The sequence below is a fragment of the Cynocephalus volans genome, chromosome 1 (genome assembly GCF_027409185.1).
Source record: "Cynocephalus volans isolate mCynVol1 chromosome 1, mCynVol1.pri, whole genome shotgun sequence".
NCBI lineage: Eukaryota > Metazoa > Chordata > Mammalia > Dermoptera > Cynocephalidae > Cynocephalus > Cynocephalus volans.
The window spans coordinates 117,381,579-117,398,915 of record NC_084460.1 but is presented as its reverse complement, the minus strand read 5'-3'; the positions used below and the strand labels follow the sequence as shown (position 1 = coordinate 117,398,915).

Genomic DNA, 17,337 nt, shown 5'->3' with positions numbered 1-17,337 from the left:
TGATTCTTTCACAGTCTGCTTATTTTCTTCTTCCTCTTCCTCGGCCCCCAAGCCCCCCTTTCTATTTATAAATCACTTAAGAGGAAAAATTAGACTTTACAGAGACAGTTGCCTTATACTTATCGATGTTGTTGGTTTAAATGTCATTTGCCTGAACTTTCTGGCCAATCACCATCCCCCCATCAGTCACAGATGAAAGCCGACCTTGGCATTCTCACTGGACACATAAATTGGGTAAGGATAAAGGCACACAGACGCTGCCCCACCCCCAAGTACAGGCCATATTATCTTCACTCCATTTTACGTCTTCGTCAGTTTCAAACAGCAGAGGAACTTGGCAATGTGTGGAAATCATTTGAAATGTGAAATCAAGTCACACAGGACAGCGATGACCCACACAGCTATCTGCTTGTGAGGTGGAAGGCGCACCAATGTGGGCATATAGGTAGGCTGAGATTTGACTTTCCTGTCCTCTCTCTACCTGGGGTTTTTAAAATGTCATTCAGTCATATGTATCTGAGGTATTCAGGGAGAAGGACTCTCAACCAAACCGAAATGTAATAGATTCAAAGGCCTGGACCTTGTCCTAATGCCCTTATGAAGAGACTGAGTATTTTAAAAGTAATTCCCACTCGCCCCCTTTGCTTTTCTTTTTTAAAGACAGCCTTATGCCTGAATCTCTCCTGCTAATTAGAAAGAAAATCTTTCATCCTCCCTTCCTCTGTGGTTCCAGTGAATTCCAGATGCCTTAGGATCTCTGGGTCTAGCTGCTCAGAGCATATTTATGATGAAAACAAAGCAAAGTGGCCTCAGGACACCAGGGAAGGCTGGGAGTGAGATACATTTGTGCAACACAGGAAAAGAGGCCAAAAGGGGCAGAGAGGAAAAAATAATTTGCAGAAGGCACAGTTTTGGCAGCATCTTATTACAACTTCCAGCTGATCGGGTGTAGCAAACTAGAGACATCTGTTTGGAGTTTACAACAGAAACAAACACACAGAAAGCATGAAAACCCTAAAACATACACACCCAGATCAAGTTCTAACAGCTCCTCTCTGCCTTGACCTCTACACCATTTCCCCACTGGGTCATGCTGGGTTGTAGAAGGGAAGGAAATGGGCTCTGCAACCTGCTGACCCACCCGCCCCACCTGCACCATGACTCATTCACGCCGTGATGGGAACTTATCAACTTTCTTTCTCCTTGGTTTTCCTCCCAGGAAAAACAGAGATGGAATGGTCCCACTCCTTTCTTTAGGTCTCTAGCTCAACTCCTTCAGCTGTTTGTGAAGGAAAAGATTATGCAGTATCCTTATACTTGATCATTAGAGTGACCCACAGAGAGAGGTGGTGGAACCTCAGCAGACCTGGAAAGTCACTTCGCCATAAATAACCTCACAGGGAAGAGTGGGAAATGGAAATTACCTCCAAAAATTAACTCAGAAAAGACCAGAAAAAGTCTACACTTGCACAACTTCATAATGAAGAATATAGGATATGCTTGAAAACACTGGCCCCAGACACAGTACCCAGAGTTGCGAAGGTCCAGAAAGGACCCCGACTGCATAAAGTGGATTCCCCTTCCCTAATCCTCTCCAAGCATCACAAAAACCAAAGACTGTCCCACTACACTGCCACAGGATGGGACACATCGTCCTCCCACCCTACCACAGAGGTTCCAGATGCTCACCTGTTCTGCTACATTTTCCGCTTTATTCTCTCCCCACTAACGTGCAAACAGAACCAGAACAGTGCTACTCTTAAAAAATAACAAAATGCTTTATACACATTTCTGTATAGACAACTGAACAACATTTTACATGTTTCTTTTGCACAGCAAAAGATATAAACATTCAGCTCTGAGAACAGCTATATACAAAAACAAAAGATGTCAAAAATACTTCACAACAGTGCAAAATTATTTTACACAGTATCATGGAGTGATATCTGAGCAGGAGGAAGGTGTGTGTTTCTAAAGGAAAACTCCTTTTTTAGGTATTAGATGTCTTTAACTGTAAACAAAATGCATCTTTCTTTCATCCCCCCGCCCCCCCCACACAGTTATTTGAGGAATTTGGCAGAATTTCAAGGGTCTGAGTCTGAGGTAAACAGCCCAAGCGCCCAAGCTCTCACACCAAAAAGAACTGGGGGCGAATGGATGGCATTAAAGCCTCAAACATTGTGAAAGCAAAACTTCTTTTTCTTTAAATGACATGTCTATGACAGTACAGGGCCGTTCCAGGGGGTTGAGGGGAGGAAGTCAACCCCTCCTCCTCAGGCCCCAGCGCCCCACAAACAGGAAGCTGGCCGGCAGCACCTCAGGCCGGTGACTTCGCGAACGCCAGCCTGGCTGCCTCTCTCCTTCCTTGCAGGGTTTTCCCCTCTCTCACATCTACCCACGGCCCGACCTGCAACCTGTGCCCGCCTCAAACACAGCCAAAAGTGGCGGGGCCGCGGGGGGCAGGGGAGCGTCCAGAAGGAACTCCAGACCTGTGCCCCCAGCACCCCATTTCTCCTTTCCTGGGGGCGGCCGGGGGATAGGGAGGTTGTCGGGACCACGGGTGGGGAGCACCAAAGAGTCTGGAGCTCAGCCCGAGTGGGGCTCGTCCGAGCTGCCGCCGTCAGTGAGACCAGACTGGTCCCCGGCGGTGGCAGAGGTGGCATCTGCGCCCCCGCCCTCGATGGAGCTCTCGCTGCTGGTGCTGTCGCCCGAAAGCAGGCGCGTCACCCGCAAGTCGGACTGCAGGGTGCGCACGTCGTTGCCGAAACTGAGCTCACCCAGGTCGCTAATAAGCTGCGACAGCTCGGCCTTCATGTCGGAGGCGCTACCCAGCAACAGAGGCAGTGGTCCGGCCCCGGGGCCCAGCGAGACCCCGCCGCCCCCCAGCGCCTCCTCGCGGCCATTCTCCAGCGTGTCCAGCAAATCGCCGCATTCTAGGTGCATGGCCACCACCAGCGCCCGCTGCGCCTCGGCCTCCTCCTCTGTTGGATCCCCCTGCCCCGTACGGTCCTCCTCCTCCAGGCAGCTCTGGGGGTGCTCCTCTTCTTCCTCCTGAAGCTCTTGCTCCTGCTGTTCGCCGAGCAGGTCCTCGGTGATGGAGCCGAGCTTGGGCGCGCTGCGGCTGCGCTCCACCGGTGGCTTGTAGCAGCAGGGTCCATGCAGGAGCAGCTTGCGCAGCGGCACTAGCGGGATGGTGTGCGCGCCCACCAGCTCCTGCTGCTGGTGACGCGCGTCGTCTCGCCGCTTGAGACGTTTAAATTCCGCCAGAGCGTTGGCCGACGTCTGGTAGAGCAGCAGGGCCATGGCCTGCGCCTTCTCGGGCTTGGACACCAGCACCGCGTGACAGCGGAGCATTACCGCCTTGTGCTTCAGCTCGTGCCGGTACACCCAGGCGAAGACTTTTGGCAGCCGCGCGTCTGCTACGCAGTAGGTGACGCGGTGCAGCAGGTATAGGTGGCCCGGGCGGCGCAGCGCGCGCTCCTCGGCGTGCACCATGCGGATACCCTGCGCACTCACTGTCAGTTTCATCTTGGTGCCTTGACGGCCCGCCTCGCTCTTGCTCCAGATCTTTCCCACGGCTAGGTCGGTGCAGCCGTCGCCGCGCGCCTGGATGGTGGTGGCATTACCCAGATAGAGCACTGTGTAAGTGGGGTCCTCGCTGGTGATGTGCAGCTTTTTGCGCTTGGAGCGGAACATGCTGCCCACCCGGCTGAGCGCCCCTTCGGGGCACGCCCGAGCCAGCGAGCTGAGCGCCGAGTAGTGCAGGTTCACAGCGTAGCCCTTGGGTTTGGACGCCTGCCGCGGCGGCGCCTCGGCCAGCAGCTCGAACTTGTGTTTCTTCCACGGCAGCATCTCCGGAGGGCGCCCCGGCGCAGCTGGGAGGCAGCAGCGGAGCGCCAGGCGCGAGCCCCGCTGAGCCACCCGCCGCGGCCGGGCTCGGCCCGGGCAAGACCAAAATAATAAAAACTCTCCTGGGAGCGGCCCAGTGGCGCGGGGAAGGGGGAGGAGTGGGGGGAGGCTGGAGGTGGGGGAAGAAAGGGAGAAGGGAGGAGAGATAGTGCTTGGGAACCCCGCAGGAAGTGGGGATAGAATTTTTTAAAAAGAAATTATTCAGCTTGGAGTGTGCAAAAAAAAAAAGAAAAAAAAGAAAGAAAGAAGGGGGGGGCACGCGCGCACACACAGAAGTACCCCAGCCCGGGCAAGGATGAGGGCACAGTCTCCCGCAAGCAACAAAATGAGAGAAAGAGGGAACGCGAGTGGAGCGGAAAACGTCTTAGAAAAAAGCTAGATGTGCGCCCCCAAATAAATAGAGGGAGCCCAGCAAAAGCACCCGGGATGGTGCGAGAATATGCAGGAACTCCTCGGCGAACGTGAAAAGGGCACCCCGACACACACACAACGCCCGGGGCTGGGGCCAGACGCCGCGGAAACTCTACAGCGAATGTGCCCAGGGGCCAGTGCTCCCCACCCCTCAGAGGAGCTGGAGACCGACAGCCCCTCGGCGGGGCAGGTCCCAGAATCAGCAGCTCGCCCCAAGTGCGGTCCGATGGAGGGTCCGGCTGGCGGCGGGGGCCCCACGCAGCTGTCCCGCCGTGGCTCACTGCATCTTCGCTCTGGCCGGATGCCGGGGGCTCGCGCTCGGCCAGCTCACTGTCCGGGCCGGCTTGGCCAGGGCAGCGCTGGGCTCCGAGGGCGGGGCGCGCGCATGGTTGGCTCCGGGGACCGCCGCTACCTCATTTCTTCCCTCCCGGGGGTGTCCGAGTCCGCTCTCGGGCTCTCCTTGGTCGGCTGCCCGCCTTTGCAGCGCGCCCTCTCCAGGACCGCGAGCGCTGCTCGACTCGCCCACCTCACATCCTTGCCGTCCGGGAGGAAGATCCCGGGTAAATATAGGCCGGCGCGAACCATTCGCAGCGCGGGGACGGGGGAGGAGCGGAGAAGAGGATCCGCGGGCTCCGACGCCTGGCGGATTCCTGGTCTCTTAAAGGGACCGGGTTGCAGCCATTGGTCGCGGGAGGGCAGAGACATGTCCAATCCGACAATTACATCCTAAATTTACCAGCATCTCTTTTATCTGCAGAAATCACCAAGACCTGGGGTTACCCGCGCAGCAAAAAGAACTTGTACTCTGATACTCCACCCCCAGGCTGAATTGCAACTCACTGAATAAATGTATGTCTAGATCGAAACTTCTGGGGGAGGTTGTTGAAGATGAGATTGTAGACTACAATTTCATGTGTAAAAAGTTTGAGGAAATAGTGGTTTTTTTCCTTGTGTGACAGCTCTCTGAGAATGACTGGGTTCTGTTTAATATTGTTATTTTCAGGATTTTATTCTATTAAAGAAACAGCGAAAGGCAAAGAAAACACCAAGATGTACTTTTCACTATCTGAAACCATTATCCACAGGTAAGCAGCAGACAGTGAAGTCAGGTGAATGGTAAGGTGACTGGAATGAACAGTATAGTATACTGTCAATAAATAAGGTGCTTCTACCGCTAACCCCCAGCAATCCCCACTCCTGCCATCAAGCCTCAGCATAGAGCAGTTTTCTGAGATATATACATTTCTAAGTAATGTATGTGTGTGGTTAGAACTCAGTTTACTCTGGCAAGCCAGTCATTAAGTTTTATTATATCACAGACACATCTTGGATGAGAATTCCTAGTAAAAATTTAAATGACATTTTTAAGTTGAGTGTCAAATAATGCCTGGCCACCCTCAAATGGGAGTGATAATGCATTAATCATGCTATTCTCAGGTGTCAAATGGACAATGTAGTTTTAGTCATCTGACCATCTTGACCTTTGACTAGTAACTCATTTCCAGCCCTTGAAACAACATACTTGCCTCTATGGTCTGCTCAGTCAAAGCAAAAAGACTCCTAGCTGGAATGTGTAATAAATCTCCGGATGATCCTGCATGAACTCCCACGTGTGTCCTGGAGGAGGACTGTGGTCCCTCCTCGCAGGCCCAGTCCACTGGGAATCTTGGAGGTCTGTGGCTTCCATGCCAAGTCCTCATTTCAGAATAGCTGCTCCTAGAAATTCCCTGGTACTCTACCTCCAACTTTTAACCTTCCTTTGGTCTCTAACCCAATTTTCACAGAGTCATTGGTGGTAAGTTTCAATTTAGCTAACTTTTCTGAGTACCTTTTGGTGCCCGGTCCTGAGCTAGGGGAAAACCCAATTCCTGTCTCCAAGAAGCTCCCAGTCCAATGAACGATGTAGACTCCACCCAACTCTGGGCTTCTGCTGGAATGTATGCTCTGTGGAATTATCCTGTATCCTACAAATAGGCACTCAATAAATGTCTGTTGAATTTATGAATGACACACACAGGAACGAGAAGACAAAGTGGGTTAAATGCCGTGGAAAGACCCAAAGTCCTATGAGAAGGCTGGAAGAAGAAAAGTTTCATTGTAATGAGAAATCAGAAAAGGCTTCATGGAGGTCGTAACATGAGAAGGATGAAAAGGATTTCTCTAAACAGGAAAGGACTGAAGGACTTTCAGGTATAAAGAACAGCATAATTATAGAAGCATGAAAATGCACGCACATGTACAGATTAGGACAGAAGTTAATGATTGTAACATAAAAGAAGAAGGTTTCCTGACATGCTTTTTGGGCCCTCCTAGTCTCTGAGGGAAGGAATGGCCTTTTCACAGCTGACTGGCCCCATGGTGTCCTTCAAGCAGAGCCGCAATGCCTGACTCCTCAGCAGCACTGATGGGTTCATGGAGGGTTACCAGATATAGTGTTGGAATGAGCTAGTTAGGACATTTAAGCCAACATTAATTCCTCTTCTGCTCAAATTTCTGGAATATTTTGCAGTGGTAATGAAGTAGTACATAATCCAAAGAACAAAAAATTCTGGTAATAATACACCAAATTAACCTGTGCTATATGACTTTTAGCTGGTCCATAATCTTGAAGTCTAAATTCTACAAAAGCAGACATCATGTTCAAGCAGGTAACATTCCCAAATGGTGCAGAGGTCCGAGGATCAGACAAGTTTGGGGAGGAGGAAGAGGGAGCAGTGGTGCGAGCTAAAGCTGGTCTCAGCCTCTGCAAGAGGCACCCCTCCTTCTCCAGCCCCCCACCCCACCCTGTGCACTTCACGTGGTGGCAGGGAAAGCAGTGGACCACGGTGGCAGGGAGAAGGAGTCCACTCGCAGGCCAGGCTTTTCAGCAGCAGCCAGGGGGCCAGTCCCAGACACAGGACCACAGAGCTGCTCCTGTCGACCGGTCTATGTCACGCCCTGACTGCCTTCTTAATAAGCTTGTTTTCAACCTTGGGAGAACAGAAAGTTTCTAGGCAAATGTGAACACCCCAGTGTGTGAGTCATGTTCTGCGCCTGTGCTCAAAGACCCAGGAGGACAACTAGGCTGTCTCCCCGTAGCGTGGGCCAGCCTCCAGGGCCTGCCTCACCTTGTGGAGAAGCTGGCCACCCCCGCTGAAAGCGCACGTCGCAACTGAGGCAGCGTTTCTTCAGCTGAGAAAGCTGGCATCACCATTCGTGAGCCCACACCACATATCTGAGACACCAGATATGTGTCTGTTCCAGAACAGATACAGGCAGTTCCAGAAGAGAAATCGGCAAAGTCGAGTTGGGAGACAGGTTAGAAACTGCAGACTGTGCTTTTTTTTATGACAGTGCCCCATCTGCTGGTAGCAGGCAGAAGTGCCACTTGGTGGGATGATTTCTCATAAAACTGGAAAAGCCAGTGGTTGAATCAGCACACAGCCAAGTCACAGCTGGGACCAGGAGTCCAGCCCCTAACTTAAATCCTAGTCAGCCTTTTATCTCACCGAGGCTTTGGGACCAGCTTTCTTCTACCTTATGTCTTGCGTGATGCTCTTCCCTCTCCATCCCCTTCCCCAACATCCTACTCAATGGATGTGGGCTTCAGAGACAAATGACAAATCTTCAAAGTGGCTCAACAAATATTTGTTGAGTGTCTACTGTGGGTGTGACGTAGGTTCTGGAGATACAGCACTAAAGTAGACAGATAGGCCTTTGCCTTCATGGGACTTATAGCCTATAGGAGGGCAGTTAATAAACAAATAGTAAAATTTCAGGTAGTGAAATGGAAGAAACGGAAGCAGTTTTAGGAGTGTAAGGTGGCTGGTTAGACAGCACGGTCAGGGAAGGTGTCTTTGGACAGAGACTGGAGGAGATGGAGCCAGCTGTGCAAAGAGATGGGGGAGAGTGCTCCAGCCTGAGCTGGCCAATATGGTAGTCACTAACCGCATGTGGCTGCTGGCACTTGAAATGTATGTAGTTGGCCTGAACTGAGACATGCTACCAGTATGAAAGACACACTGGATTTTGAAGACTTTGTAAGACAAAAAGAGTGTAAAATGTATCAATAATTTTATATCAATTATATATTCAGTGATAATATTTTGGCTATGTTGAGTTAAATAAAATATATTATCTTAAAATATATATTACTAAAATTAATTTTGCCTGTTTCTTTTTGCTGCTTTAATGTGGCTACTAGAAAATCTTAAATTACATAATGGACGGTGTTGTCCTAGGCAAAGGGTACAGTCAATGTAAAGGCCTTAAGGTGTTGATGAGCTCTGCAGTTTCAAGAACTGGAAAGCTTCAGAATCCTACTGTCTGGTCACAGCCTCTGATTCTTCCAGCCCTCTTCATCACTGACCCCTGTCACATCAGCTTTTTAACCTCCAGGATCTGCATCTGTATTTCTTATTGAATGGACTCACCCGCTGTGTACATCAGAATTCCCTGGGCTAATTCCTAGATCCCACCCCTAAATCAGAATCTCTGGCATTGGGGGCAGGGAGTGTGCATGCTTAAACTCCTCTGGGATTGAATATGTACTAAAGTTTGGAGATCCCTGCCCTAGCCCATTTCATTTCTCCACTATCGACTCCTTCCTAGCCTCTTATCCTACCTACTTCCATCCAAAACCTTCTGGATGAGTATCAGGTCCAGTTTCTGTGCACCACATCCACCCAGCAGAGCCCCAGCCCTGGACCACCACCACAGCTCAGGTGCTGTGCCTCTGGGGCCATCCTATTGAATAGAATCCCTCAGATACTTGCGTGGTGTCCTCATACATTCTGACCCCTCCTAGGGTGGGCAGAATAATAACACTCCCGACCAAGAGGTCGATGTCCTAATCCCTGGAGTCTGTGACTGTGTTACATTACATTGCAAAGGAGACTTGAGATTTAAGATGGATTAAGGTTGCTAATTAGCTGACCTTAAAAGAGGGAGAATATCCTGGATTATCTAGATGGGGCCAGTGTAATCACAAAGGTCCTCAAAAATGAAAGAGGAAACCTTAAAAGCATTATGCTAAGTCAAAGAAGCCAGACACAAAAGGTCACCTATAGTATGATTTTTTTTAATACGAACTACATAGAATAGGTGAATCCATAGTGACAGGACACAGATGGGTGGTTGCCAGGGGTAGGAGAAAGAAGGGAATAGGGAGCAACTGCTTAATGTATGTGGGGTTTCCTATTGGAATGATGAAAAATGTTTTGTAACTCAATAGAGGTAGTGATTGCACAACATTGTGAATGCCCTTTAATTGTTCACTTTAAAGTGGTTAATTTTATGTTATATGAATCTCACCTCAATTTTTTTTTAAAGTGGAAGAAGGAAGCATAAGAGAGGGTCAGAGTGATGTGATATGAGGACTGAACCCACCCTTGCTGGCTTTGAAGATGGAGGAAGGGGCCAGAAGCCAAGGGATGCAGGTGGCATCTAGAAGCTAGAAAAGACAAGGCTGGCCTCTCCCCTAGAGCTTCCAGAAAGGAACACAACCCTACTGACACCTTGATTTTAGCCCAGTGAAATCCGTCTTGGACTTCTAACCTACAGAATTATAAATTTGTGTTGATTTAAGCCACTATGTTTGTGGCCATTTGTTACAGCAACAATATACCTCTCATCCAGCCAGCTTTTCCATTACTCTGGCTCAGTTCCCTCTCCCACTCTCTTCAATGAGTACCCTAAATCCTCTCCAGTTTCCCAAAGCTGCCTGCTCCCCCAGAGCTAGGCGGAGCTGACCTGGTGCTTTCCCAACACAGGTGAGGCACTTAACTTGTGGCCGACCCCAGCTAATCCACAAACTTGGCACATGCACATGCATGCCCACCTCTTTCCTCTGGCTCAACAGTCTCTCTTCCTTTGAACCTGTCCCCCTCAAAGCCATCCTCCACACTGTTACCAAGCCACAAACCTGACTGTGTATCTTTTCCCATTTTAACCCTTCAGCGTCTTCCCAGCAACCACAAGATACAAGCCCAGCTCCTCAGAATAATACACTAGAATTTTCCGGTCTGGCACCTCCCTACCTCTCCAGCCCCATTCTTCACTCTCCTGGCATCATAATTTATGCTTTAGTGTTGGAGAACAGCCTGTGCTTCTCCCTGTGCTCATGAGATTGTTTCTTCTCTTCCTGCCATTGCCGATGCGGTTCCATCTAGCTGGAATGACCTCCTCCTGCCACTTCCCCTGGCCAATTCCTACACATTTTTAAAGAGCTGGCTCAGGTAGCATATTTTCCAGGAAAATGTTGTGGGCCCACAAACTCCTTCTCCACACTCCCTCCTGTGCATCTCTGTGTTTGTCTTGTTCTAATATAGTCTTTACCTCTCAGCCTCCCCTACTGGACCGTGAGCTCCTTAAGGGTGGAGACTGTATTTTATTCACTTTTTTGTGTCCCCAGATGCTAGCACAATGCCTCTACCAAGTCGGTGTATGGTAAATGTTTGTGGAATGAATGTTAACCATGTGTTTATTTTCATAGTAACAAGACTGCCACAGCACAGACCATCAGAACTGGAAAAGCCCATCAAGATAATTTGGTCAACTTCCCCTGGTTTTACAGATGAGGACATTGAGGGTCTGAGAATACATGTGCATGATCATACAGTGATTTAGTGGGCATGTCAAGATTAGGACCCATGGCCCTGAACTGAGATTCAGGCTGCTTTCCTTCTGCTGGACATCTGGACATAAAGCCAAAGCTTTTATTTTTTCTTTTCTTTTCTTTTCTTTCTTTTTTTTTTTTGGCAGCTGGCTGGCAAGGGAATTCGAACCTTTGACCTTGGTGTTATCAGCACCACACTGTGACTGAGTGAGCTAACCAGCCAGTCCCCAAAATCTTTTAAACACATGTATGCAGAACCCGTGTCCTTCACTAGCACTCCCTCTATGAAGGGCTATGTTTTGGGGGCTCATAGAATCATTTAGTTAACTGAGCAAGAGCAGCCCTCACCAGCCAAACATACTTCTCCCTGTGACCTTAATGAAAAATCCACTTGTTAATGGATCGCACTGCCCCCAAAGATGTTGGGGTCAGGCATGACTGACATAGGACTCCACCAGTAAGACTTTGGTGTCTGTAGTGGCCAAGATCACTCCAGGTCCATCAAAGTCTGGTGCCCCCTTGGTTTCCTCTGCTCTGCCTAGTAACCTTGACTTCTCTGGGGTTTTCACTCCAAAAACAATGAGAGTTGTAGCAGTCCTTATTTCTCAGAAACAGTATAAAGTCTAAATGAATTTAAATGTATGTAGTAAATACTTGGAGATTTTCCAGCTGAGAGTAGAGAGGGAATTGATTATGCAAGCCTGTGATTTAGTTTGTCTCTTGATTTTTAACTTCTCTCTGGGCATGTGGGCCTGGCACATCTTTGGCTGGGCCATGCAAATAAACTGGCAAAGTAATAAATATTCAATCACAAATATTAAATCAACTGTGATCTCCACACTAGGTGCTGGAGAGATGCATGTGGTCCCATCTTAAAGCGTTTATAATCCAGTATTCACCGATTCAGAGAGGACTTGAGGAAGTAGATTTTGACATGCTGTAGGGTATGAAACATAGCTGCAAATAAGTTCTATATGAGATAGTGAAGGCTGAACTTAACACAGAGTACTCTGGGGACTCAGAGGGGAAATAACTTCTGGTTGAATATTGCAGAGACCAGGGTCCTCTTTATAGAGGGGATGGACTTCATGCTAAGCATTGGGCAGATTGCTGCCAGCAGAGACAGGAGAGAGAAGTCCAGAGGTGGAAAATGGCATGTGTGGAAGGTGGTTAGTGTTGACCACTAAATGACTGGCAAAAGCAGGAAACTCAATTGTATTGAGCACCTGCTATGCCTCAGACACTGCTAAGTACCTCAGATCCATCCAAACATTTCATCCTTGTAAGAGTGTTGTGAGGTCTGTGCTAGTCTTTTCATTTTACAGACAGAAAGGACTGAGGCTCAGAGAAGTTAAGAAACCTCCCTGAGGTCCCCAAAGCCTATGTTCTTTGTGTTTGAGTGAGGCCAGAGCCTGACTCCCAAGGGCCTTGAATGGCAAGCAGAGGCATCTTGTAAGCTGTGGGAGGCACTGGAGGCACTGGAGTAGGGGACTGCCACAATCAGAGCCAAAGCTCAGGTACCCAGAGAGGGTAGGGAAGGAATCCAGACACCCACACCCCAGCCCTGACTCCTTGAGGATCCCTGAGGAAGCTGCTGCCTCTCTCTGAGCTGAGCAAATTCCGTTCCATTTCTAAGATCATAGAAGGCTGTATTTATTTCCTAGGGCTGCTATAACAAATTACCACAAACCACCTGGCTTAAAACAACAGAATTATTCTGCCACATATTGGAGGTTAGAAGAAGGAAGCATTCCTGGTGTCTTCCTAGCTTCTGGTAGTTGCCTGTAATCCTTAGTGTCCCATGATTTAGAGACATATCACTCCAATCTCTGCCTCTGTTGTCACATGGCATTCTTCCTCTGTGTCTTCTGTGTGTGCTCCAAATTTTGTCTCATCTTACAAGGACAGCAGTGATTGGATTGGGGCCCACCCTAATCCAGTATGATTTACTCTTAACTTGCATCTGCAAAGACCCTTTTCCAAATAAGGTCACTTTAACAGGTACCAGGGGTCAGGACTCAAGCATATCTTTTTTTTTTTTTTGGTAGCTGGCTGGTACTGGGATCCAAACCCTTGACCTTGGTGTTATAACACTGCTCTCTAACCAACTGAGCTAATTGACCAACCCCTTGAGCATATCTTTCTAAGGGATACCATTCAACTTGAAACAGAAGCTATGACAGGAAACTGTAGGAGTAAGAGAGGAATAGACAAGGTAAGAGGTCTATAAACTCTGGAGGTCACCTTGTGACCCAAGCTCCCAGAAATGTCCTCACCGTGCCCCTTGCCATGGAGCTTCTCCTTTCATGGGCTGCTTGCTTGGACTGCTTGCCATCTGGAAAAGGCCCAAGCAGAAATGCAAAGGCACTAGAAGGAAGCCAAGAGGAGTGAAACCATGAGCCTTACAAGTGAGCCTTCTCATCAGTGACACCAAAGGCAGGGACCAGTAAAGAAGAACAAGATCGGTTTGTCTTGTATGAGTTTAGAAGGAGGAGAAGTCATTAACCCTACATGATTAGCCTTAAAGCACAAACTCTGGATCTTTAAAAGTGGTTATTTTGAACATTTCCATTTGTAATGATGGTATCAATAACTAATGGTGACTGAATTTACTAGATGGTGACTCATGGTACCCTCAACCCTCTCATGACCAAGAGGACAAAATGAAGTCTTCTCCCCAAGTTACATGTTGAAGACACCACCCTGCTTTTGTCAGCTGATGCACCCTTTCTGAGACCACCATATTTCCCTTTATTTCAGACAATGGGGTGAAACACAGGGTAGGATGAAGAGGAAGAGAAACTACCAGGGTCAGGAGTCTATTAAGCACCCTCTGGTCATGTATTCCAACCCCCACTTTAAGACATGAACCTGACTTAGAACACCCTTACACTTGGTTCAATAAATTGAACCTCAAATTGTGACTTGGTGGTTTCTACCCATTTGTTCTGGTTGTTCTTGCCTCATGTTTACTGAGAATGATCTCTCCCTTGCCTATGACAGTCCTTCACATAAATGCAAATGGTCGCCACAAACCTCTGGAGTCCCCTTCCTCAGGCTAGTCACACTTCTGTCACCTTTTCCTCACACAACATAGTTTTGCATTTCATCACCATGAAATCAGGTCGACATGCTAACACTTGCTAATGTGTTTATTAGAGTGATTTAAGGGAAGAGTCACATTTAGAGACAAAAAGTAAAATCCTGGTGGTCAGAGATCCTCCTGATGGAGTGGGGTCTACCTAGCTTGATCTATTTCAGTCTGGCTGGGTCCCTCTGTTAGGGTAATCACCACTAATGTGTAAGCTCATCAGGGCAGGGAGTTTGTCCAGTGCTGAGTCCCCAGAGCCCTGTGATGAATGAATGGATGGGAGAAACCTGGTGTTTTTTATCTGCAGATTTTAGAGTTGGTGATTACTAATTCTACTTCTAGCCTCCTTTACTTTGTTTTACTTTGCTCAACTTTATTGGGTCTCAATTTCTACTAAAAGTGCAGAAAAATAGCAATACCCTTTCTCACTCTGCTATGAGGGAAAAAGCAATTGCAGAGTCACTTGTGAATAAAAGACCCTAGATATTCCATGTACAACTATAAGAGTACAGAAAAAATTCATGGGTTCAAATACAGTGTACATAGGATCTTGCGGCCTGTGTCACCAAAGCAAGAGGTCTTTTACGCTTTTCCTTGCACACACAATCAATGTTTGATTACAATGACTCAAATTAATCCTTTATAATAACCATCAATAAATGTCTGCTGACCATACGGTGACCATGGTTAACAATGTTGTATTGTGTATTTCAAAATAACTAGAAGAGAGGATTTTGAATGTTATCACCAAAAAAAATGATAAATATATGAGGTGATAGATATGCTAAATACTCTAATTTGATTATTACACAATGTATACATGTATCGAAACATCACACTTTACCCCATAAATATGTGCAATTATTATGTGTCAATTAAAAATAAAATTTTAAAAATGTCTGCTGAATTATTGAAACTCACTTATGTGTGAGAATCCCCCATTTTCAATAAGGATAACCTGGGAATGGCAGATAATCAATGGGATGATCAGCAAAACTACTGACTCAGTGACACTCTGCAGAGACTGCCAGACTTCTGTTTTCACAACCCTCATCCTTATGCAAACTACTTTAATGTCCTTATGGAAGGAGGTGGTGCAGAGAATGGGAGAGAAGGAGGGACAGGGCTGCAAGCTTGTCTTGGGACAATTTTTCTGCCACTGATATATTTTTGGCTAAGGGGTAAAAGGAAAAACCCACTCTTTCCTCTCGCTCTCTAGACAGATGTGGAGCCCAGAGGCACAACAGTGTGGAAATGAAGCTCTGAAATTTGATCCTGGGTGTGGGTTTCAGGGTTTGTAACTACATTTGTTCAGACACTGTAAATCAAGCATTACGCAACACCATGAAGTAGGAACACTCCCTGTGTCGCTATTTGTAAACTGAATAAAAGGCTACCAATCCCAAAATCAATGCAACCTTCTTCAGGGGTCAGCTGCTGAGAAAATCCTGCTTCAGTGGAAGGGCTCAGCTATGTGAGGAATCATGAGGACTTAACCAGTCTTCCTGACATAAGCCGGCGAGATGAGTGTTTCTACTGGCGTGACAAAGTGATGAGGGGAATTTGGCTGAGTTGTGTTGTGGGTGGAATGGCTTCTGCGGTTGGAGGGCAGGGACCTGGGCTGATTCATCTTTGCAACCCTCTCACTCAGGTGGCAGCCAGTACCTTGCTCCACCCTTCACCACCACCATCACTACTCCCCCCTAAATCTCACTTTGTTTCTCTTAATCTGGGTCCCATGATCTTATCAATCAGCACCCTCAATTCCCTTTCTCCTTGCCCTTCTCACTGAACAATTATTCAGCTGAGTTCTCCCCTGTATTGCTTAGTTGTTGAGGAAAAAAATTGTTCACCTATGTCAGATGGTATCCCCCACAAACTTTTAGGTAATGATCTTGTAGTATTTTCTCATTTGCTACTTTTGCAGGACAGGAATTATTATTATCTCCATTACTCAGATAAGAAAACTGAGACTCAATTCCTTGTCATCGGTAGATTTGAGTAATGTCTTGGGAAAAATATTAGAATTATCTATGATTTACTTATTTGTCAGCTAGGAATCTTTGCTGCTAATCAATCTTACAGTGTAGATGTCCTTTTGACTCTTCACCAGTCTTGATTGAATCATCACTTTGGTTTATTTGGTCAAGATTTTTTGGAGCCCTTAGAAGAATGACCATAGAAACCATAAGTTTGCTTTTTCAAAATCTCTGGGAGGTAACAAAATTTGAAAAAGGAAACTACGGTGAAGTCTCAAGTTCCTGATTGAACTCTAGGAATGAGATGGCAAGTTTCTCTATATCATCTCTTATTATCGTTATTATTAAAATCCATTGAATCTTACTTTATGCATTAGTTTTATCTAACCACTCAGCTCTGGAGAGAATGCTGGGAGCTCTCTGCTAATTCTATTTCATGGATCTTCTTCATATTTTACTTCTGAAGATTATGTTCAGGGATTTTAAATATATACTCATACATGCCTTCCTTTGCTGCTCTGTGAGCACAGCCTTCTCAAAGCCTTGCCAACTACTACACGGCTTGTCAGCAATCCCTTGGGCTCTTCCCAGAGTTTGTTCCAACTCAGTAGGTCAGCAGTAAGGTGTAGCACACAGAGAACTTGGCAGGGAATTCAGAAATGGGTGGGTGGAATGATCCCAGTATCACCTGCCACTAACTTACTGTGACTGACATTTAGCCAGTCCACTTCAATGTCTTCATCTGCACCAGAAGGGAATGGACTACTCTTGCTACTCCAAGTGTGGCCCATGGACCAGCAGCATCAGTATCACTTGGAAGCTTGTGAAAAACAGAGAATCCCCAGACCTTATTAATCAGAATTTGCAGTTAGTGAGATTCCCAGGAAATTCATATGCACATTAAAGTTTGAGAGCCACTGGATTAGATGGCTTCTTTATCCTATGATTTCTTTTTTTAATTTATTTTTTAACTGACAAATAAAAATTGTATATATTTATGGTGGGTGGCGTGATGTTTTGATATATGTACACATTGTGGAATGGCTAAATCAAGCTATGCTAGGTAACATATTCATTACCTCGATCCTATGATTTCTAGCATACATGCTAACAACCCTTATCCCCTCCCCCCCCCCCCCCCCCCCCCAGAATATATAGGATAGTGACAAGACTTGAGTTTGATTCCTGACCCTGCACATATTCGATCTATTATTTGGGTAAGCTGCTTCTTCTCTCTGAGTATCATAACAGTGAGCTGGTTCTCTGGATTAATGAGAATATAGTTTACCAGTACACACACACAACTCTGAACTGACTTTACATCCCCATTACAGGAAAATCTAATGATAAGG

At 47.1% G+C, this 17,337-nt stretch overlaps 1 protein-coding gene across 1 annotated transcript; it reads right to left on the bottom strand.

Annotated features, from left to right (window-relative positions):
• Nucleotides 1–1,759: 1,759 nt before the first annotated feature.
• FAM43A (family with sequence similarity 43 member A) lies at nt 1,760–4,840 on the bottom strand. Its single transcript, XM_063105513.1, has one exon. The coding sequence runs from the start codon at nt 3,850–3,852 to the stop codon at nt 2,587–2,589; it is 1,266 nt and encodes a 421-aa protein (XP_062961583.1). The 5' UTR covers nt 3,853–4,840; the 3' UTR covers nt 1,760–2,586.
• Between the last annotated feature and the right edge of the window lie 12,497 nt (nt 4,841–17,337).